The 24,385-nt window shown below is 47.1% G+C and overlaps 1 protein-coding gene across 3 annotated transcripts in view; it reads left to right on the top strand.

The window, feature by feature from the left end:
- The first annotated feature begins 11,648 nt into the window (after positions 1–11,648).
- LOC142470108 (chymotrypsinogen A-like) overlaps positions 11,649–24,385 on the top strand; it is a 205,134-nt gene continuing 192,397 nt past the window's right edge. For 2 of the 3 annotated variants that reach the window (XM_075577044.1, XM_075577043.1), the window contains exons 1-2: positions 11,649–11,736; positions 15,113–15,216. In XM_075577044.1, the coding sequence (XP_075433159.1) occupies positions 11,685–11,736; positions 15,113–15,216 (156 nt within the window). In that variant the 5' untranslated portion in view covers positions 11,649–11,684. The remainder of the gene's footprint in view (positions 11,737–15,112; positions 15,217–24,385) is intronic. The other variant, XM_075577045.1, reaches the window with a different exon arrangement.

The following is a 24,385-nucleotide window of genomic DNA, read 5'->3' as shown; positions in this document are numbered from 1 at the left end:
CGGCTGCATGCACCACAAGCCCCCCTCCTCCCCGCTCTGCTCGTTGGAAGTGCCGCCCCCACACAGGAGAGATTCATTCGGCAGTGTGTGGCTGCTGCATGCCTCACAAGCCCTCTGTCTGCCTCTGATACTCACAGCTGTGCTGCCGGCACCACAAGCCACCCCCACCCCGTGTCTGTCTCTGTCTCTCTGTGTTTTTCTCTTTCAGTGTATGTGTGTGTCTCTCTGTGTGTGTATGTGTCTGTCTCTCTCTGTGTGTGTGTGTGTGTGCCCCCCCTCTCTCTCCTCTCTCCCCCCCTCTCCCTCCTCTCTCCCCCCCTCTCTCTCCTCTCTCCCTCCTCTCTCTCCTCTCCCCCCCCTCTCTCTCCTCTCCCCCCCTCTCTCTCCTCTCCCCCCCCCTCTCTCTCCTCTCCCCCCTCCTCTCTCCTCTCCCCCCTCTCTCTCCCTTCTCTCCCCCTCTCTCTTCCCCCCTCTCCCTCTCTCCCCTCTCCCTCTCTCCCCCCCCTCTCTCTCTTCCCCCTCTCTCTCTCCCCCCCCTCTCTCTTCCCCCCTCTCTCTCTCTTCCCCCTTCTGTCTCTCTTTCTCTCTTCCCCCCCTGTCCCTCTCTCTTCACCCCCCCTCTCTCTCTCTTCACCCCCCCTCTCTCTCGCTTCCCCCCTCTCTCTCTCCCCCCCCTCTCTCTCTTCCCCCCCTCTCTCTCTTCCCCCCTCTCTCTCTCTTCCCACTCTCTCTCTCTTCCCCCCAACTCTCCCTCCCACCCCCTCTCTCTCTCTCTCTCTTCCCCCCTCGCTCACTCTCTTCCCCCCTCTGTCTCTCTTTCTCTCTTCCCACTCTGTCCCTCTTCTCTCTTCCCACTCTGTCCCTCTCTCTCCCCCCCTCTCTCTCTTCACCCCTCTCTCTCGCTTCCCCCCTCTCTCTCTCCCCCCCCTCTCTCTCTCCCCCCCTCTCTCTCTTCCCCCCTCTCTCTCTTCCCCCCTCTCTCTCTCTTCCCACTCTCTCTCTCTTCCCCCCAACTCTCCCTCCCACCCCCCCCCCTCTCTCTCTCTCTTCCCCCCTCTCTCTCTTTCCTCTCTCTTCCCTCCAACTCTCCCTCTCTCTCTCTTCCCGCTCTCTCTCTCTCCCCGCTCTCTCTCTCTCCCCCCCCTCTCTCTCTCTTCCCCCTCTCTCTCTCTCTTCTCTCTCTTCCATCTCTCTTCCCCCCAATTCTCCTCTCTCTCTCCCCCCCTATCTCTCTCTTCCCCCCCACTCTCTCTCTCTTCCCTCTCTCTTCCCTCTCTCTCCCCCCCTCTCTCTATCTCTTTTCCCCCTCTCTCTCTCCTCCCCCCTCTCTCTCTCTCTCTCTCTCTCTTCCCCCCTCTCTCTCTCTCTTCCCCCCTCTCTTTCTCTCTTCCCCCCTCTCTTTCTCTCTTCCCTCTCTGTTCCCTCTCTCTCTCTTCCCCCAACTCTCCCTCTCTCTCTCTTCCCCCCCCCCTCTCTCACTCTCTCTCTCCCGAAAAAATTCTGCACATTTACACTGGCGACACACTTTATTTGAGCTCGGCTAGTCCCACGAATTCAGGTATACCCGGGTGTATTGAGGTTTGTGACTGTTTTCTGCCCGAGTGCATTGAGTTATTTTCAGGCAGGGATTGAAGCATTTTATTCTCGCTGGCTGCAATACTGCACAGTATATATATATATATACTGCATTACAATTCATGAATTTATGCCATCTGGTAGACACGCAAAGCATTGCAGCCTATTAAATCCTAATCATTATCATTTAACAGATCAGCCTCCCATCAGCCAGGCATGAACCCAGGCTGGGAAGGCAAATGCAACGGGGCTTGTCAGAGGTGAGGAGCGGCGCATTCCAGGTATCTGCCAGGTACATACTGGGTATTTGCTCGAATAAAGTGTGTCGGTGCAGTAATATAGTGGGGTGTTTTTCCTCAATTTTTTTTATTAAATCAAGGGTGTGTCTTAGAATTGATGGCGTCTTAGAATCGAGGAAATAGGGTACTACACAATGAGGTTTTGATCTGTTTTTTTTTTTTCCCTATCTCTGTCACCCTGTACTCTTCTGTCACCATTGTTCCGATAACGGTCATTCTGGTGTCCCTGGTTATCTCTTTTTGGAGCTCTGTAATTTCTGGCAAAATGTCCTGGCTTTCTGCAATTATAACACTTTCTGTCCCTTCCTTGATACCTTCCCTGTGACCCTCTTGGGTCCTATCATATAACACTTTCGTTTACCGGTCTATCTTGAGAAAAGAACACAGTTTGCGCCTAAACAAGATTCACTTCCTGAGCCCTTTTCTTAGCTTCCCTGCTCCTTTGCATATGTTCTACCACAGTAGCAATTTCTGACAATCTTTTCTGCTCCAAACAGTACACACAGTCTGTACTTGCGTCCCAATTTCTGCCTGTAAACCTTTCACAAATGCCGCCACTATAAGTGATCTTGCATTCATCTCTACTTCCTCAATACCTCCATACGCCTTGATCATTTTCAATAATCTATCGGCAAATTCACTTGCTTTTCCTTCCTTATTTTGTTTTGTTGTGTTAATTTTTGTCCAGTCAATGGTTAAAGTAATTGCAGCAATTACAACACCTCTAGGGGGACAATGGGGACTATAATATAATTTGGAGTTCCTTTTTCGGGACCCTGCTGTTCCTCAACAGGTGTGCCTGCTAGTGTTGGTGTCCCTGGAACCGTGGGTCAGGGGGCTCAGCCGCGGCCGGGCCAGTTAAAAATAAATTAAAAAAATCGGTGCACCCGATGCCGGGTCTCTCGACAGCGCCGGAAGTCAGCTGGGCTAAGCTTCCAGCACGCCGGCGTGAGAGGGAGGCCCGGCACGTGCATTAGAAGTCAGCGTGGGACAGACAGGTGCCTGAATCGAGGCAGGGCCAGCGACAACTGCTGTGACCTGCTGCCAGGACCCGCCAGCCACCAGCCCTCAGCAGTCCCACCAGATGCCGGGCCCCTGTCACCCACCGCCCCCCGCAATCTTGCCAGCCACCGGGCCACCGGTCCTCCCACCCCACTTGCAGCCAGTGCCCCCCCCCACTGCCACACCCCTCCCTCCTGCAGCCACCGGCCAGACCTGAGATCATCCCCAAGATAAGCCTGATATTTATTTTTATTGGGAGTATATTTTATATATGTATTGGGGGGGGTGGGGTTAGGGTATTTTTTAGATGTATTGGGGGGTTGGGGTATATTTGTAGATGTATTCGGGAGTTGGGCTGGGCGGGTAGGTGTGCTATGGGTTGGGGGGGGGGGGGTAGCTGCTCTTTTCATTTGTCCGGGGCCCCATGATTTCTGTTGGCGACCCTGATCTTTCAAACACAAACAATCACACTCTCACACTCTCACACTCTCACACTCTCACACTCTCACACTCTCACACTCTCACACTCTCACACTCTCACACTATGTCACACACAAGCCCACACACAATCACACACACAATCACACACACAATCACACACACACTCAAATACACACTCAAATACACACAATGCCACACACATACACTCACACACTGAAACACACACACATCCCCCCTCTCCCTGTATCAGAAGCTATCTGATTGGTTACAGCCTGTCACATGATGACATGATGAGACCGCCGCTGTAAAAATCAAATTTTACTGAATACAAAGATTCAGGTCGCGCCGACGCTGTCGCACCTTGTAGGAGGACATGTGCAGAGGTACACAATGGAGACTGTTTTAAGGTGAAATAAAAATAAGGCTTTATTGTGCCTGTCGCTTTAAACACAGCAAACAAAACAACTTAAAAGAAATAGTGAGCCAAACAAAACCTGCTCCACTTTGGCATATATGTATCCTTATATTTCAGTCCTTTCTACTGCGTGGCTACCCAAGCTATTCATCAGCCCAAATCACATATATATATATATATATATATATATATATATATATATATATATATATATATATATATATAGACAACAGTCCTTGTAAAATAAAGTCTTATCTGTTAGCTGGGTTGCTATAGGGGAAGCTTCTCTGCTCTCTTGGAACCGCACCCTTGTGTGCTCAGGCAATGTCAGGCTCCAAGTTTAGAATCTTGTCCCCTTTGTCTTGTTGTCAGCTTGCTGCTCAAGACATCTGTCCTTCCTTGGTTCAGCACAGTTGTGGACTAAGGAATCTCTGCTCTGTCTCCTAATTCAGCTCACATGTGAGCTAAGGAGTCTCTCTTCCTGTCTCAGAGGCAGGCTTTTTCGAACACCTCTAATCAGCCAGGTGCTGGTTAATTAACCAGTACACTGCTGGATTAGAGGCAAGTTTTCTGAACAGGGTAAGTCCCCTGTTGCATACCTCCCCTGTTTGTGGGAAGCTCGGGCTTGCCACGGCCAAAGCCCATCCTTTCACTTTCATTCGAGATATCTTCTGTGACTTGAATGAGAGTGGATGGAGGAGAACCCTCAGTCCTGCTGGGATTGGAGCCCTTCCTCCAGTTTAGTAGTGTCTCCTCCCAAAGGTGCTTGAGACCAGCAGTCTTCAGTCGCTCGAGGAGAACTTTCTCCAAGTACAGTCTTTCTAGTGACCACGTGGTCCTGAGCTTTCCCCTGTCTCGGGCACTCCTCTTTTTGTAGGCAGACTGTATGGCGACAGTCGCAGAGCGCCTATGCAAATCACTCTCTCTCGCCATCCTTCCCATGTGCTCCACTTTAGCACCAAATGTCCATTTCCTGGTATCACAAGAGCGCCAAAGAAAAGCCACTTGAGCCCTCAGTTCTTGAAGCTGTTTTCCTGCACTTTTCCCATTCAATGTAGTCGCCAGTTCAGCTTCTTTGGGATCGTGTTGCGATTCCAGCTCCATTTCCAGAGAATGTCCTATCTTTTCAGCTTCCTCAGCTAAGGATTCTTCTGGCTTTGATTCTGCACTCCTACCTCTGTTTGTTGCCTGTTGGGCGGCTACAGGTTTGGCTAGTGCTTTCTTAGGTGGCTCAAACTTCGTAATCTTGTTTAGAAGGTGAGTGGTGTCCCCAGCTCTCACTTTACACTTGTCCTCACGGGCCTTAGTTACTGTGGGATACCGATGCTTGGACAGAGCCAACACCTTTTCCCGTATTGAAGGCATTTGTAAGTTACTGGGCTGCAGAGCCTCACTCTGTTTCTTGAGTGTTTCCTGCCATTCTCCTTTCAGGGTCTTTATTTCTTCCCCGTTCTTTCTCTGAGCTTGCTTCCACCTATCATTCATTATTTTGTGGAGCACTGTGAACTTCTTCGCTTGGGCCGCAGATACTCGTCTCAATTTCTGGACCTTTTTGCGCTCCCTCTTGTACCAAGTCACCTGGCCTCTAAGCTTAGCCTCTAGCGATGCTTTAGTGATGGTCAGGGCAGCCTTCAGTTTATCCTGCTGCTTTGCGAGGATGCACTAGGTAATCAGACGTTCCTGCAGCAGTTGTATTTCCTTAGCAGCCTGCAAATTTTCTTCCTGCAGAGTACGCGGCTTCTCCTCGACATTCTGGAGGTGTGTACGCAGACCTTGCAGTTGGTTCTGCAGTCGGTGCTCTGCTTCAAATTTTTCATCTTCCAACCGTTTCTTTATATTTTCAAGCTCGTGCAGTTTTTCATTCTTTCCATTGACGTGGTTTGTCAATTCCGAATTTTCTTTTTTAATCTTAAATTTTCTCCTTTTTTAGTCTCTGTGCTATTTAGGGCCTCCTTTCAGTCTGCCTTCCATTTTTGCACATCTGCTTGGAGGCGGGCTGTCTCTTGACGTGAGACTTCCATCTCCAGGTTTAGGTTCTGAAGCTCCTTCTGAGAGACTTTGAGATCTGTATTAAGATTGACAATAGTTTCTTTAGAAATGTCCAGCTCTTCAGTGAGACTGTGTAGTTCCTTTCTGGAGACTTCCAGGCCTGTGCGGCAGCTGTTGGTCTCATGATGTGAGGCATCCAGTGCTCTGCAGAGTGTCTGAACCACTTTCTGAGATACGTCCACCTCTGTCCGGACACTGTTGACCTCCTGTTGTGAGGCATTCAGCTCTACGCGAAGAGTGTGAACCTCTTGCTGAAAGACTGTCATCTGCTTCAGTGCCTCCTCATACTTCCGCTTCAGCTTAGCCATAATTTTCTCAGATTGGCTCTGCTTTTCATCCATGGCGGAAATAGTAGCATTTGCAGTATCTAGCTCAGTCTTGAGATCGTCCAATTCTGTCCTGGCCAAAGAGTAAATTGTGAGCACATCTTTCTGTAGCTTCACATTATTTTTCTGTAGCTCTGTGTAACCATCTTTCCTTTGTTCCAATTGTTCACGGAGCAAATCACAGTCATGCCTGGCATTTTTCAGGGCATCATCAGGGCTGGTCAAGGGATTGACACTCACTGGTTCCGGCTCCACTTCCCTGGGATGGTTGGTTGAGGGTTCCTCACTGTTGGCACCGGGTAGACACTTCTTTGGGGTACACGACTACTGCCTTGGGCCCTCTGGATATTCTGTCATCCGCAGGACGAACTCTCCATTTTCTCTAGGCTGCAGGGCAACTCGGCCCCCCTTTTCTCCACAGGATCTGCGGACGTGTCTGTTCCTTCCACTGTAAGTGAAGAACCGCTTTTCTTTTTTTTTCCGCCTTTTTGTTTTGGATGACTCCGTCCGATCAAGAATACTGGGGTCTCCTTCTTTATTTGATACTTCAGCGGCTTCATTGTATACGCCAGGCTTTTCTTGCAGTTGCGTTAGCTGACATAAATATTTGGTGATATGCTGCGCCCGTTCTTTCACCTGACGATCATATTCGTCATCATAGAGAGTGGTCTTTTCGGTTCGTGCCGAGTTCAGTCACCCCCACCATTCTTGGGGTGATTTGTGGGTGTGACTCGGTTCGGGTTCCCCGGAAGTGATGTCTTCCTCTTTATTGGGCTGGAAGGGCCACTCTTCCGTGGGGTAGGATTCATTACAAGAACGCTGCATCTTGTCCTCCATTTTGGGTCTATCAGGTGTAATTTTCTTCCTGATCTCAGGAGGCGCTATTGCAGGTGTTGCCACTGTATTTGCTAGAACCCCCAATTGTGGTAGTCCTACAGGTGGGCATATTTTGCTTGTAGAGGTCATAGCTCTCACAGGCATCTCTGTAGACTTTTTTCTTTCTTGGGTAAGTTTTACAATATCAGCAGTACTGTGCACGCATTCTCTCTCTTTAGGTATACTGGATGTGCAGTTGCTAGGTAAAAACTTCTGTTTGCTTTACACCATTTACTTGCTAGGTGCAATACCCTCCGCTTCAGCCAAATAATGTGGTTTTCTGTTTGAGTTCAGTAATGTTCAGTCTCAACTTTGGGTATTATGGTATTCACTATTCACACTTTGGGATACATTTTACACAGCTCAGCAATTCCTTTTTCCCCTATAGGGCAATTTTACCCTCAGCACTTGTTTACTGAAAATTCCCCTGCTTCAGCACAGTCTTGCATCAATTTTCACACTTTTCTGCATATACTCCATTCACAACTGGTAGTCCTATGCGGTGTGGAAGCCTTTACTTGCAGAATCAGTACTGCTCGTGTGTCACCATATGTATTCTCTGCTTCAGCGAAACATTTGAAAACAACAAACGCCTATCCCTTTTAAGGGCTAACTCACTTCTTGAACCCTGACTATGGCTGGAAGGCAAAACCTCTATTTCAATGACCATATTACACTTTATTGTGATAGGCAAATAAGGTTTACCTGCTTCAGCACAATCTCTCTCTCTCCTCTTGGAATCGGGGAAAAGAGTCCATCTGTGGTTTTGTGGCTTTCAGTGCAGTGTAGATTTCCTGCCTGGGTGTGTATCCCTTGAGTCTCTGCTGCATGAGATTCTTTGGTAAGGCCGTTTGTAGGCAAAAAGCACAAAAAAAATTCACATGCAATCTCCGGGACTCCTTTTACTTCAAGGCCACCTCTCGTCCCACTTCTGACGACCATATGTAAGAGGACATGTGCAGAGGTACACAATGGAGACTGTTTTAAGGTGAAATTAAAATAAGACTTTATTGTGCCTGTTGTTTTAAACACAGCAAAAAAACAACTTTAGAGAAATAGTGAGCCAAACAAAAGCTGCTCCACTTTGGCATATATGTATCCTTATATTTCAGCCCTTTCAACTGGGTGGCTACGCAAGCTATTCATCAGCCCAAGTCATATAGATATATACTGTATATATAGACAACAGTCATTGTAAAATAAAGTCTTATCTGTTAGCTGGGTTGCTATAGGGGAAGCTTCTCTGCTCTCTTGGAACCGCACCCTTGTGTGCTCAGGCAATGTCAGGCTCCAAGTTTAGAATCTTGTCCCCTTTGTCTTGTTGTCAGCTTGCCGCTCAAGACATCTGTCTTTCCTTGGTTCAGCCCAGTTGTGGACTAAGGAATATATGCTCTGTCTCCTAGTTCAGCTCACATGTGAGCTAAGGAGTCTCTCTTCCTGTCTCAGAGGCAGGCTTTTTCTAACTCCTCTAATCAGCCAGGTGGTGATCAATTAACCAGTACACTGCTGGATTAGAGGCAAGTTTTCTGAACAGGGTAAGTCCCCTGTTACACGCCTACTATAAGCACATGCTACAGATTCAATGCATTTGTTTTGAAGTGACGTCGCCGTCGCCGTCACTATAAGCGCAGCCCTACCTTGTCAAATGGCCCTACAGTTGAGTGTCCCAATGAGAGTCGTCCGTCTCCCCTGGTACAAATGTCCGAGATGTTGGAATTCCATCCTGATCGCCAAACTGCAAGAGGGCGGTCCCAAGCAGTCTTATACCGTATAGTATTTCGAGTTTTTAATTAGTGTCTTGACCCCTTTTTAAATTGTACTCTGGCCATTTTATGCTAATTACATTTGCCGGCATGGTCCTGTTGTAATGGTCTTCCAGTGTTCATATACAATTAATTAATTGTGAGCGCATTTAAACCACCACCCTTACGGCTGTACACGTTACCGAACCTGACAAAGCATCTGGCGATGTGAAACACATAGTTCGAGTAGCGTGTACCATTTTGATCCCTGCCGGCTTCCGTAGCGTTTCAGCACAGCTGTACTCCAGTCCTGCACACCGGACGCGGTGAACAGGGGAGCCACCGCTACACACAGAGCCGAGCAGCCAGGAACATCCAACGTGTTCTGTTAATATAAAAGTTCCCTGTTGCACTTGCATTTGTATTTAATAAATACTTGTTTTAACCGTCAATACGTGGAAATGTCATCCACACGGGTCACCATTCCCATCCCGAGGACCAACATACCAAGAGGGACGGGATTACCTGTCCAGGGAAAGACACCAATTTGAGCACAGACTTGCACATGGCTGTTTGTCAATTTACTTCCTTTTGTATTATTCACCGACATCTAGCCCCATGCAGCATGGTGCATCTCGCTGCATGCAACACAGCTGTATCCTCTTAGTGGTGCATTTAGCCCCACTCCACACTTGTATCACTTAGCAGTATCCACTGTGTTGTGTATGTGTTTACATACAGTATGTGTTTACCTCAGTTGTATCGCCAGAAACAATATTAACTGGTTTATTATTTGTATCTGTTTCTGTGCATCCCCCACGATTTGCACACCCCTACTCCATTCCTATTATACAGTACAGAGTAACATTGTTTACTCGGCATATTAAAATGCTGCGACGCATACATGCGGTGATCACTCAGGCGTCTCCCTATACTACGTCTATCACTTTCAAGGTCCCTAAAAGCTACTAAAACTGCAACAAACCAGCTCAGTACAACAACAAGGTATGTCAGGGTACATCATATCCCTATATTTCTGTACAACAGAATATGTCTTATCACTAAAATTCCGGGCGTTGAGCCACAGGCATGACCGTGAAATCTACTGACAGCAACACTCATTAAATTAACTCATTAATTCACACAACATGGATAAAGAGACAAGACATGACAGACAAAATGGAATCAGAATACTGCTAATAATTCTTCTCTAGAGACCCCCCCCAGTCCATTTCAACAGTATGTTCAGCATTACCTGGCAGTGGTGCTGCTCTGTCACTAAGGTCTTAAGGTACTAAGGGCCTCATGCAGAGAGCATAGAATTTTAAAATTGGCGAATTTCATAAAAAGTAGCTTTTTTGGAGAGTTTTATTCTCCATATGCAGAAAAGTGCGAATTCTGCTATGTTTAACATGGATGCGTGTGGCGAGTTTAAATTGGCGAGATGCGCGCTTCAGAAACGTGTAAAGACAAATTCGCGCCTTTTTTTTCCCCTTTACTATAGGCGGCGAGCGCCATCTTGCCATATTTTTGTGGCGCGGCAAAAATGCGAGAATCGCGCCATTTTTTGGCGCGAACAGCCGCTACTTGCCGTTCGCACCTCTCTGCATTCGGAGAGTTTTAAAAATGGCGCGATGGAGGTTCTCGGCAGCCGCGAGGCGAGTTTTAAAAATAGAAGAAAAAAAAATGGCGCGTTTTTCGCAACTCGCCATTTTATGCCGTTTTCAGAAGGAAATTGAACAAAAAATGGCGAGTTTTGAAATAACGATGCTCTCTGCATGAGGCCCTAAGGGTTCTGCTTGAAACTGCTTTGGACAATACTGTTTGTTGGTTTTATAATTGTTTGTGCTCTGGCATGAGGGGAAAACCTGTGTCTTAGCTGTCTCATGCTTTATAGGATTTTGTTAACTGAGGTCATTTATATCTATATAATATTTGGATTATGGACCATATTTACAATGCGGTCCTAAAGTATGTCACCCTTTGACGTAACACATCAATTAGATTGTAAGCTCTTCGGGCAAGCACCCCTTTCCTTACTGTTTACTTTTATGTCTGTAGCACTTATTCCTATTCCAACAATTAGGGTGCAATAATTGCCGCAATGAATAGATCAACTTGCCATTTGCTACACAAACACACTACGGTTTGACCCAATTGCTCCTGATCATCAGCATCTATATTGTGTTCACTATATGATTACCCCCGCACGCCACCAGACCCTTGCCCGCATGGTCCTTGCCCCCGCTGCCTCCTTCCGGCAGGGCTGACTACGTACTGTGACGCGTCAGCTGGCCGAGGCTGCAAGATCCTAGTGATTTTCAGCGCTGACGCGTCACGTGGTACACGAGTCAGCCAATGGGGAAGAGGGAGGGAAGGAGCTAAATGGGAGGCGCTTTGGGCGGGGAGCAGGGAAGCAGCTGCGGGTTAAAGTGTGTGAGTGTGTATGTATGTGTATGTGTGTGTGTGTGTGTGTATGTGTTTGTGTGTATGTGTTGTGTGTATGTATTTGTGTATGTGTTGTGTGGGGGGGGATGGACGGCACAACGGCACCATGATCAGATCACGCCCCCCTCCCTCCCACTCCCGCCCCCCCTCCTACTCCAGCTCCCGGCTCCCTACAGACCGCATATCGCGGTCTGTGCCTGTCAGCGCGCCGCCTGTATGCAGTGCGGGCGCGCTGACTGAGGAGCGGGGCCTTAGCCTAAGGGAGGTTCATGTTTGAATCAGCTTTGGGCAATTATGTGTTGTCTTTCCATGTAGGGTTCAGCCAAGACATTGGTGCAGCTTCTATGAGCTCTCTCATTGTTATTGAGGAAAAACCTTATGGAAAAAGGAGGTATGTGCCTCACTCATAGGGGCTCTAAATATAGAGCTGAGCACTGATTGGTCACCAGAAAGTATAAGAAGCCTCCCAGCGTCTCCTGGTTTAAGTGAGACACAGAGGTGAGGAAGGAACATGACTCTCTTTTGGCTCCTGACTTGCGTTGCCATCACTAAGGCTGCCTATGGTAAGTGCAAAGAAACAATTAGCATTTCATACGTTTACTCTAGATGTGTTTATACCTTCTAGGGCAGGGGTGCGCAACCTATTTTATATAAGCGCAACCCCTAAATTGAAATGTTCACTATGCAACCCCCCTCAATACCCCCCCCCCACACAAACACATACACACGGCCCCCCATAAATTATAAAGCATTAACGCTGTGGGGTCCCTACTTCAAACGGGACCCAGCAGTGTTAATCTTCTGAGTGAAAATTTTCTCCCTCCTTCCGTGTCTCTGTGTCTCCCTCCCTGTCTCTGTGTCTCCCTCCTTCCCTGTCTCTGTGTCTCCCTCCCTGTCTCTGTGTCTCCCTCCCTGTCTCCGTGTCTCCCTCCCTGTCTCTGTGTCTCCCTCCCTGTCTCTGTGTCTCCCTCCCTGTCTCTGTGTCTCCCTCCCTGTCTCTGTGTCTCCCTCCCTGTCTCTGTGTCTCCCTCCCTCCCTGTCTCCGTGTCTCCCTCCCTGTCTCCGTGTCTCCCTCCCTGTCTCTGTGTCTCCCTCCCTGTCTCTGTGTCTCCCTCCCTGTCTCTGTGTCTCCCTAACTGTCTCTGTGTCTCCCTCCCTGTCTCTGTGTCTCCCTCCCTGTCTCTGTGTCTCCCTCCCTGTCTCTGTGTCTCCCTCCCTGTCTCTGTGTCTCCCTCCCTCCCTGTCTCTGTGTCTCCCTCCCTCCCTGTCTCTGTGTCTCCCTACCTGTCTCTGTGTCTCCCTCCCTGTCTCTGTGTCTCCCTCCCTGTCTCTGTGTCTCCCTCCCTTTGTGTCTCTGTGTCTCCCCAGCAGTCTCTTCAGCAGCATTCAGTCAGCCTCGATGATGTCGTAGATGCCCAAATATGTATATGTCACGATATGGATATGTCAGGATATGGATATGTCAGGATATGTATATGTCAGGATATGGCTGTCACGGGGGACCAGGCAATTAAACCTTTATACTGGGATCATATCACTGAGCTAAATGAGTTAATGAAATAAATTGTACATTTATTCACAGGAAAAGGCAAACACACAATGTTACACAATTTACAGTAAAAAGTCACACTTACTTGGGAATTTTGGGGTACAGCCTAGACTCTCCTAAGTGCAGGGAATTCTCACCCTTATAACAGTTGCAAAAACAGGTCAATTATTCAAGGCAGCTTTTCGCTGAAGCAGCCCTTTTCTGCTGGAGACTTGAAAATGGATACAAGAACAGGATCTACGATGGTTCTTTCCCCTCATACAGAGGTAAAGGGAAGGGTTCACAGTGTAGTGTAGGATCTGCATTAATCCTGGTTTATCTTGACGTGGCCCATTTCTGTGCGCAAGCATATGTTTTAAAACACACAGTTTAATAAAATATACCTTACACTTTTATGCTGCTAAAATTCTAAGTCTTTTTGGGGGATGAGGGTTAGAATAAGAACTTGTACTTTTTAGTCCCATTAACCATATGCCTCACACTCTGAAAATCCTGTCTTATATATAACTGGAGCACCCCCTGAACCCCTATACTGGGTTCAGGGTGATCTGGGCATCCCCATTAAGCTAGAGACATCTTAACGGTTTCAGGGACACCTCACATCCCTATGCCTCTTTTACCTTTCTGGGTTGTGCTGTGCAGGGAACTTAGTGGTGAGTCATGCCTTAAAACGTTTCTGGGTGACCTGGGCATTAAATGGGTATCCGCCTTAACCTAGAGACCTCTTGACTGTGTCAGGGATACCTCACATTCCTATGCCCCTTTTATCTTTCTGCTCTGTGCTGAAGCAGGGAAATTGGCGTAACTTTTTTCAAGGGAGGATTTTAACCAGAGGTATGTGCCTGTATGCCCCCAAAACCCCCCTTGAAACTCAGAGCTTGGGAATATCCACTGGTTAGCTCTCCTGGAAAAGTAAAACACACACATTCTTTATCGTTGCACAATCACATACATTTCATGTACAACCAATGGGTCCAAGAGCTGACACTCTAAACCCACAAATATGGTTCAGAGGTAACCAGCCGGGCATAACACCTTTATTGATGGCCTGGTTACCCCTTCATCGTCACAATGGATATATCAGGATATGGATATGCCCATATTTGGGCATCCACAACATCATCCTGTCTCCCTCTCTGTCTCCCTCCCTGCCTGTGTCTTTCCCTCCCTGTCTCCCTCCTTGTCTCTTGGGCTCCAGTCAGCCTGGGGATGGCATAGATGCCCAAATATGGATAGGTTAGAATATGGATATGCCCATATTTGGGACTCTACTGTTGCGGCTGCCTTTATTCTACAGCTTAGCCGGATAAATGCGGGGCTTTTCTCCGTTTCTATCGGAGTTTCCCGCGCGGTGGCCGCATCATCAGATAAGTGCTAATGGCGCTTGTCATTAAAAGCGCCTGCGGCGCGGGAAACCTGCCGGAAAAAAGCCGCGCGCCTCCCCGGTTTTAAAATTCCCGTGGTGGCGGCCGCAGGAGGATAAAGGCGGCAGCCACTGTACACATCATCCAGATTCTGGAGCTAGAGAGACTGCTGGGGAGACACGGAGGGAGGGTGACATGGAGTTAGGCAGACGGAGGGAAAGAGACATGGAGGAAAAGAGACATGGAGGGAAAGAGACATGGAGGGAAAGAGACACGGAGGGAAAGAGACATGGGCAGGGAGGGATATACAAAGGGATGGAGTCACGGAGGGAGACACAAAAGGAGAGAGATATGGATGGAGGGAGGGAGACTCGGGCATGGGGGGAGACATAGAGGGAGGGAGACATGGAAAAGAGACATGGGGGAGAGAGACAGAGAGATAGAGACGCTTCTGCTGTAAAGCAAGTTTGTTTCTATAATTTCTATCAGAAGATTAACATCATGGGGGGTCCTTTGGTGACCCCCAGAAATTTGCCAAAAGCCCCAATGCGGTCACGCACCCCTGTGCCACGGGACTGGTATTATAGTCGCTCATACATACAATTCTAATGTACAGAACTTTCCATTCTTCACACATCTCTCCTTCCTGTGTGCAACATAGTTACATAGATACATAGTAGATGAGGTTGAAAAAAGACATAGGTCCATCAAGTTCAACCTATGCTAAATTTAGACAACAAATACTTTATCCTATATCTATACTTACTTATTGATCCAGAGGAAACCAAACAAAAAAACCCATTAAGGGGAAAAATTAATTCACACTTCTCCCATATCCAAAGAACCGCCAGAACTTGGACCCATAACACCCGTTTGCAGTGGGGGAGACTTGTTTACAGTATATAGTGGGTGCCATGCATCAAGGTGTCCGGGTGCTGCATAAAAACAACGTCACACAAAAGAAAATGCAGTTGAGAAGACGACAATATATTTTGCAATAATGCGATTTGTTTTCTCCTTTCTCAGGCTGCGGTGTCCCAGCCATTAAACCGTTTATTTCTGGGCACGCCAGGATTGTGAATGGCAAGAACGCCGTGTCGGGGTCATGGCCGTGGCAGGTGTCCCTACAGGTAGGAACCCTATATATTCTTCTAAACGTGACATGTAGCACCTGAGGAAACCGATACACTAGATACCTTTATGGACGGGCGAGACATCGTTTTACAAGGGAAAGGTATACAGGGTTATGCCAAATATTATTATTATTTATAGTGACATGGTACAATGTGGGAACAGCAGTTATATAAGCAGGGAGTGTGGGCATAAGAAGCTTATTGATCCTGGGAGATATCCTATTGCCAATACTGGAGTCAGGAAGGAATCCCCATCCTTATGGGACATTGGGCCATACTTACTAAGCAGCGCTACTATGCAAGATGCCTCCCAGCACTGCGTAGTTAATGTCCATTCAAATGATTGGGCTGTGATCTGACACGGAAGTTGTTGATGGAGTAACAATGCATAGTAAATATAGCGCAGACAGTAAATTTGGCAGTGGGGTTTGTGTTCGTTCCTCTGGATCAATATATTAAATATACTTTAAAAAATATTTCAGTGGAGTCAAAAATAAGCAGAACAAAATCGTTCAAATTGCCAGAAACCCTAAAAAGTCTGTTTAGCGCAGAATGAAGTTGCTATGTATCAACCCATAAAAAGCATTTGACGCAGCGCGAGCGTTTAATTATATAGGGGAACAAAATGAATTATTTTCCCAGTATGGGTAATAGAAATAATATTACAGTAACGCTTTACATTTACTAGCTCTGATGATAAATAAATAAAATACACATAATTCTGTGTGGATTTAAATTGCAAGCAAAGAAAATGCTTATCGCTCTCCAAAGATACCGTTATTAACATAAAAATCTCATGGTGCATAGGGTAGAGGATATACAGTATGAACATAGAGATCCAGTCAGGGTAAAGATCCTGGTTGGACAAGAAACCCACAATTGCACTCTATGAGGACAAACAATAGGTGGGGCGGAGTAAGAGGACATGTGCAGAGGTATGCAATGGAGACTTTTTAAAGGTGAAATTAAATAAGGCTTTTATTACGCCTGTTTCTTTAACACAAGAAAATCATGCAAACGTATGCAAATAAGGGGTCAAACAAAGCTTCTGTTCCACTTGGGAGTATTTCTAGTTAAACCTATGCAGTCAACAACTCCCTTTAGATTAGCATGTCTCCCAGCCCCAAACATATATCTTGATATGTGCAGATATACCAAAAGTCTTAGAAAGTAAAGTCTTATCTGTTTCTTGTAGGGGAAGGCTTCTTTGTTCTCCAGGTTTTAGAAGTCCTGGCAGCGTGCAGTCTCTGACATGCTCAAGACGTCTGTTTCTATGGTCAGTCCCACAATTTGTGAGATTCAGGAAAAATCTCACTTCCTGTCTCAAAGGCAGGCTTTTCTAACAAACCTAATCAGCCAGGTGGTGTTTGTTAATTGACTACCAGCAGTTAACCACCACACTGCTTGGTTAGAGGCACATTTCCTGAACAGGGATAACCCCCCTGTTACATACCTCCCCTGTTTGTGGGAAGCTCGGGCTTGCCACGGCCAAAGGCCATCCTTCCACTTTCAATCGAGATATCTCTGTGACTTGAATGAGAGTGGATGGAGGAAGAGAATCCCGCTGGGATTGGAGCCCTTTCTCCAGTTTATTTGTGTCTCCTCCCGAAGGTGCTTGAGATCAGCTCTCCTCAGTCGCTTGAGGAAGATGTTTTCCAAGTATAGTCTTTTTACTGCGTGCGCAGTCATGAGATTTCCCTTGCGTCGGGTGCTCCTCTTATTGTAGGCACACTGTATGACAACAGTTGCAGAGCGTTTAAGAATAGCCCTTTGAGTTTTCCGCTCTTGAAGCTGTCTCTCTGCACTTTTTCCACTCAATGGAGTTGCTTGTTCAGCTTCTTTGGGATTAGGTTGCAATTCCACATCCACTTCCAGAGAATGTCCCCTCTTTTCAGCTTCATCAGCTACGGATTCTTCTGGTTTTGATTCAGCACGTGTAACTTTTTTTGTTGCCTGTGGGTGGCTGAAGGTTTTGCTAGTGCTTGTTTAGGTGGTTCAAATTTTGCAACCTTGTTTTTCACACGAGCGGTATTCCCAGCTCTCACTGTACCCTTGTCTTCGTGGGTTTTTGTGGCTGTGGGATACTGACGCTTGGTCAGGGTCAATACTTGTCCTTGTAGAATTGTAATCTCATCCGCGAGAGATCCCTGTTTTTTGAGTGCGTCTTGCAAGTCTCTTCTCAGGGAATTTATTTGCACATTTTGCTTTATCTGAGCTTGCTTCCACATTTCATTGTATTGTGAAGCACTATGAATTTCTTTGCTCCGGCCACAGTGACTTGCCTCAGTTTCTGGACCTTCTTGTGCTCCCTCTTGTGCCGAGTCACCTGGTCTCTAAGCTAGGCCTCTAGCGATGCTTTGGTTATGCTCAGGGTATCTTTCTGTTTCTCATACTGCTTTGCTGGGACATACTGGGTAATCAGATGTTCCTGCAGCACTTGTACTTCTTTAGTAGCCTGCAGATTGTCTTCCTGCAGAGTTTGCTGCTTCTCCTTGGCCTTCTGGAGTTGCGTACGCAGACCTTGCAGTTGGTTCTGCATTCGGGGCTCTGCTTCAAACTTCTCATCTTCCAAAAGTTTATTTATTTCTTTAAGCTCGTGCAGCTTTTTATTCTTTTCCTTGACGTAGTCTGTCAAATGAGAATTTTCTTCTTTCAGTTGTAAGTTTTCTCTTTTTGCAGTCTCTGTAATTTTCAGGGCCTCCATGTATCCCTCCTTCAATTTACGCACATCTGCTTTGAGAATGACAGTCTCCTGGCGGGAGACTTCCATATCTAGGTTGAGGGTCTGAAGCTTCTTCAGAGAGACTTTGAGATTCATATTAAGACTGAGGTTTGTTTTTTGAGAGATGTCCAGCTCCTCAGTGAGACTATGAAGTTCCTTTTTAGAAACTTCCAGTTTTGGGCGAAAGGTGTCAATCTCGTGGTGTGAGGCATCCAGTGCTGTGCGGAATGTATGAACCTCCTTCTGGGATACATCCACCTCTGTCCGGACACTGTTGACCTCTTGTTGTGAGGCATTCAGTTCTAGACGAAGACCGTGAACCTCTTGCTGAAAGACTGTAATCTCCTTCAGTGCCTCCTCAAACTTCCGCTTCAGCTTAGCCATTATTTTATCAGTTTGGCTCTGCTTTTCCACCATGATGGCTTTTGTAGTGTTTGCAGCATCTAGCTCAGTCTTGAGATCTTCCAATTCTGTCCTGGCCAAAGAGTAAATTGCGGGCACATCTTTCTGTAGCTTCATGTTATTTTTCTGTAGCTCTATGTAATCATCTTTCTTTTATTTCAATTGTTCACGGAGCATATCACAGTCATGCCTGGCATTTTTCAGGGCATCTTCAGGGCTGGTCAAGGGATCGATACTCACTGGTTCCGGCTCCGCTTCCCTGTGATGGTTGGTTGAAGGTTCCTCACTGTTGGCACTGGACAGACACTTCTTTGGGGTACATGACTTCTGCCTTGGGCCCTCTGGATATTCGGTTATCCGCGGGATGAGTTCTACATTTTCTCAAGGCTGCAGGGCATCTCGGTCCCCCTTTTTCTCCACAGGATCTGCGGACATGTCTGTTCCTTCAACGGTAAGTGAAGAACCGCTTTTCTTTTTCCGCCTTTTTGTTTTGGATGACTTCGTCCCATCAGGAATACTGGGGTCTCCATCTTTATTTGATACTTCAGCAGCTTCATTCTATATGCCAGGCTTTTCTTGCAGTTGCGTTAGCTGACAAACATTTGGTGATCTGCTGCTCCCGCTCTTTCTCCTGATGATCATATTCGTCATCATAGAGAGCGGTCTTTTCGGTTCGTACCGAGTTCAGACACCCCCACCATTCTTGGGGTGTTTTGTGGGTGTGACTCGGTTCGGGTTCCCCGTAAGAGATGTCTTCCTCTTTATTGGATTGGAAGGGCCACTCTTCCATGGTGTAGGGTTCATTACAGGAATGCTGCATCGTGTCCTCCGTTTTGGGGCTATCAGGTGTAATTTTCTTCCTGACCTCAGGAGGTGCTATTGCAGCTGTTGCCACTGTATTTGCTAATACCCCCAATTTTGGTAGTCCTACAGGTGGGCATATTTTGCTTGTAGAGGTCGTAGCTCTCACAGGCATCTCTGGAGAATTTTTCTTTTTTTTTTAAGGTGAGTTTTACAATATCAGCAGTCGGGGCACACATTCTCTCCCATTAGGTATACTGGATGTGCAGTTGCTAAGTGAAAACTTCTATTTGCTTTGCACCATCAGGTGTAATTTTCTTCCTGACCTCAGGAGGTGCTATTGCAGCTGTTGCCACTGTATTTGCTAATACCCCCAATTTTGGTAGTCCTACAGGTGGGCATATTTTGCTTGTAGAGGTCGTAGCTCTCACAGGCATCTCTGGAGAATTTTTCTTTTTTTTTTAAGGTGAGTTTTACAATATCAGCAGTCGGGGCACACATTCTCTCCCATTAGGTATACTGGATGTGCAGTTGCTAAGTGAAAACTTCTATTTGCTTTGCACCATTTACTTGCTAGGTGCTATAACTCTGCTTCATCAAAATAATGTGGTTTTCTACTTAAGTTCAGTAATTTTCAGGCTCAACTTTGGGTATTATGGTTTTTACTTTTCACCCTTTGGGTGTCTGTTTTACTCCCAAGATACATAGACAGACTTTACTTGCAGAAAAAAAAAATATATTCTTTGCAATGGAATATTTCTTCACTCCCGGCAGGGCGACTCAACACTCAGCAATTGGCTTTGGGATACCTTTTACACAGCTCAGTAATTCCTTTTTCCCCGGTAGGGCAATTTTACCTCAGCACTTGATTACAGAAAATTCCCCTGCTTCAGCACAATCTTGCATCAATTTTCATACTTTTCTGCATATACTCCATTCACAGCTGGTAGTCCTATGCAGTGGCAGCCTTTACTTGCAGAATCAATACCGCTCATGGGTCACCATCTGTATTCACTGCTTCAGCTAAACATTTGAAAACAACTAACGCCTATCCCTTTTAAGGGCTAACTTACTTCTTGAACCCTGACTACGGCTGGAAGTCAAAACCCCTATTTCAATGACTATATTACACTTTATTGTGATAGGCAAGTAAGGTTTACCTTCTTCCGCCGTCTCTCTCTCCTCTTGGGATTGGGTAAAAGAGTCCATCTGTGGTTTTCTTCAGTGCTGTGTAGATTTTCTGCCTGGATGTGTATCCCTATCATTCTGGTCTCTGCTGCAGCTGAATCTTTGTTTATGTTGCTCAGGCTGTTTGTAAGCAAAAAGCACAATTTTTTTTACAGGAAATCTCCGGGGCTCCTTTTAACTTCAAGGGCCACCTCTCATCCCACTTCTTACACCATATGTAAGAGGACATGTGTGGAGTTATGCAATGGAGACTTTTAAAAGGTGAAATTAAATAAGGCTTTTATTACACTTGTTTCTTTAACACAAGAAAAGCATCCAAAAGTATGCAAATATTGGGTCAAACAAAGCTTCTATTCCACTTGGTCGTATTTCTAGTTAAACCTATGCAGTCAACAACTCCCTTTAGATTAGCATGTCTCCCAGCCCCAAACATATATCTTGATATGTGCAGATATACCAAAAGTCTTAGAAAGTAAAGTCTTATCTGTTTCTTGTAGGGCAGGCTTCTTTGTTCTCCAGGTGTTAGAAGTCCCCCCTGTGTCTTGCTGGCAGAGTGCAGTCTCTGGCAGGCTCAATACGTCTGTTCCTATGGTCAGCCCCACAATTTCTGAGAAATCTCACTTCCTGTCTCAAAGGCAGGCTTTTCTAAGAAACCTAATCAGCCAGGCGGTGTTGGTTAATTGACTACCAGCAGTTAACCACCACACTGCTGGATTAGAGGCACATTTCCTGAACAGGGATAGCTCCCCTGTTACAGACGGAAATATAGTCCCAGGCTTGTACCCTATTGTGCCAAACGACGCAAAACAAAAAAGCTTTATTAAGACATACTAGGGGACAAAAGCAGGGAGTGTAGGTTATAAACACAAGTGTATTTAAAATTAGGTGGTGGTGACATGGAGTAGAGGAAAAAGGCTCCTCCAAAGCCCACCATGGAAACTCTCATATAAAAGAGAATATGTCTCTGAATATATATATGGTGTCAAACATGAAATATATCTGTCAGGAATCGGCGTTCTCCGTGCTCCACACACAGAGCACTCACTTCCCTCGGCGATTCCTCTGCTCAGCGCCGAGCGCGCCCACGCCCTCCTGTGCGCACACCTGCACCATCCACTGGCTCGGTCTACATGCGTACACACGTTACGGAGCGCGCTCATCCTGCACACTCTTCTTCCCGTCCCTCGAACCTCAGGCTCCGCCTCCGCAAGCCACAGGGCATACTCAGGTTACCAACAAGTCTCAGATAGAAACAGAAATTCACCAGGCGCTCCCACAGATGTATGAGTCAAAAGTTATAATGCAGTAATAAACTTAAAATAAATAAATACATCAAGAAGGCTCTATACAAACGGTGATAAACTGCAGCTCAACCTTCACCGGATCTTCCAAGTTGATCCTTAGGGTGTACTGGTAGGTGGGAAGAGTCAGGGGGTGCGATTCACCAGTGGTAACATAACATACAAAAAATAGTGCAACTCTGTGGGGAAAAAACACAGAATTTTTTTTCCAGACTTAGTTTGACTGTTCCCAGCAATTATTTTGATTCGTCAATAAATAGCACCAACAGGGAATTATAATACATGCATTGTTAGAAAGGCTCGCGGATTGCATGGTTGGGGCTTCTTGAGACTGACAGCCAATACCAGGTGATCTTATTCACCTGACGAAGCTGTATGTGAAACGCGGAAGTTGCCACACGTAGAGAGAAGACCACCCTGCCGTATTAACTGTTGCAGCATCTGAGGACGAGAGCGGTCACGTGTAGCTCTCGTCTGGAGGGACTGAACCTGGAAGTACTGTGACACGCCGACCGGAGGATTCGCCGAGTGCAGCGTTCACCCCGGTCCTGCGATGCCACGCTGCCTTTCCATTACATGCCTTATCACAAGGCTTTATTGTAAGTGTTCACTGCCTACCGCTGCTGCGGTTCTTGTATACTCAATATATCATCTGTTTGAACCTCGAACTGTTTCTGTTGCTTTATATGGGTAGATTTGTCTTGGAGCAAATCTTTACTCTGTGATTGCTTTGTGTTACACACCATTATTTGAGTAAGCCATGGGTCCTGTTGGTCCGTTTTTCCCCCACAAAGTTGCACTATTTTTTGTATGTTGTTTTATTTTCCATGTTGCCACTTGTGAATCGCGCTCCCTGACTCTTCCCACCTACCAACAAGTCTCACCTGGCCTGTTATGCTTGCACCAATCTGCAGTGTCTCCCTGTAGCTCTTCCTGTCCCGCCTCCGTTCCTAATTGGACCTTCCTGCTTTATCTAGCTCCTCTCTGCTCTCAGTCTTTGCTCGACATTGTTTCTGCATGGAAGTACTTCAGGATTCTCTTAGTGTTTTCACAGGTTCTGACATGGCTCGTACGACTAACCCCTCTGGCTCTCGATCTCGGCACTCCTTGGACAACACTCAGTCTGATACCCCTCGAACCCGGCTTGGAATACAACCTATCTCCGCTCTCCACTCCTTGACCTCGGCAAGGCATTCTTCACTCTATCTCTACAACCGGTACCGGCAAGTATTGTCTACATTACTACACCTGGCCTGGCAACACTTTATACCACACTCTGGACACGCTCCCTTTGCTGCGGGTTCATGTATTACCACTTCTCCCTTCATCTCAGGGGATGGGTCTGGTCTGCGGGCCACACCAGCGTTACATTATTTCGAGCCCACAAGACGCAGACCAGACTGACATGGCCTCTATGATAACGGCCATGTATCAACAAGTCCAGGCCCTACCGAACCAAATGGCTCTTCTCACTCAACAGGTTCAGGACATTTCATTTCAGGTACCACCTGTTGCCGCACCGCCACTGTTGCCAGAACCAGTTTCCACCGCGACCTCGGGCCCGAAGATCCCGGCACCTAAACCGTATGCGGGAGATCCGCACGCCTGCCGCGGTTTCCTCAAGATCCAGTTTGAGATGGCTCCGCAGCAGTATTCCACTGGTCGCAAGAAAGTGGCATATGCCTGCAGCCTGCTTACAGGGAAAGCACTGGCATAGGCCTCCCCAATTTGGGAACTACGTCCCGATATCACCCACGACTACGCAGCCTGTAGACGAGACTTTCGACAAGTCTTCGTTACACCCACACACCAAGAAACTGCCTCTGACTCTTTGCTTGAGCTTTCTCAGGGACGTTATTCCGTGGCCCAGTATGCCTTGGAGTTCAGGACCATAGCAGCTGAGACACAATGGGGCCAGGAGGCTTTGGTCTCAGTCTTCTGGAGAGGCTTAATGGATTCCGTGAAGGACGAGCTCACCTCTCAACCCAGGCCAGGGCTTCTGGAGGGACTCATCTCCCAAGCAAATCGAATGGATCAGCGCCTTCAGGTACTCCGCGTCCAGCACCAGCTTTCCCGATTTATGCCCTTCCGTGCTCCTTTTCCCAGATTCTCTCCAACCCCAGGACCCAGCGTTCCTGGACACCGATACAGCAAGCTCGCCAAACCGGTGGATTATGTTATTACTGAGGATCCTCCGAGTATCTGGTCCGTGAATATCCACTACGCCCGGGAAACAGCCAAACCCAGTGAGTACGAAGGGGCACTCCCTGAGTGCTAAATCTCCTTGTCCCCTTTCCAGGAAGGAACTTCCCAACAAATTGACCATTCCCGTTTCTCTCTAGGGTCCTACCTTCTGCACCTCCACTGCGGCATTTATCGACTCCGGTGCGGGAGGAAATTTCATGGACCAAACCTTCTCTAAACAGAACCAGATTCCACTCGTTAGGAAGAAGTCTCCCATTGCCTTGGTTGGAATCAACGACCGTCCGCTCACCCCGGCATACATTTCCTTGGAGACTTGCCCCATCACCCTTTCCTCTCACTCCCACAAGGAGACCTTGGCCTTTGATGTAATCCACGCTCCCGGAACTCCAGTCACTCTCGACTTACCTTGGTTGCAGAAGCACAATCCTCTCATCGACTGGACATCCCAAGACCCTATTACTTGAAGGTCAAGGTCAGAGGAGCTATCTCCACCAGCCATACTTCCGCCTCGACTGCTGGCCAATACCTCGGTTCCTGAGGTTATTCT

This window comes from Ascaphus truei, chromosome 19, assembly GCF_040206685.1.
Source record: "Ascaphus truei isolate aAscTru1 chromosome 19, aAscTru1.hap1, whole genome shotgun sequence".
NCBI lineage: Eukaryota > Metazoa > Chordata > Amphibia > Anura > Ascaphidae > Ascaphus > Ascaphus truei.
The sequence above is the reverse complement of the archived record's forward strand: the minus strand, read 5'-3'. Positions and strand labels throughout refer to the sequence as shown.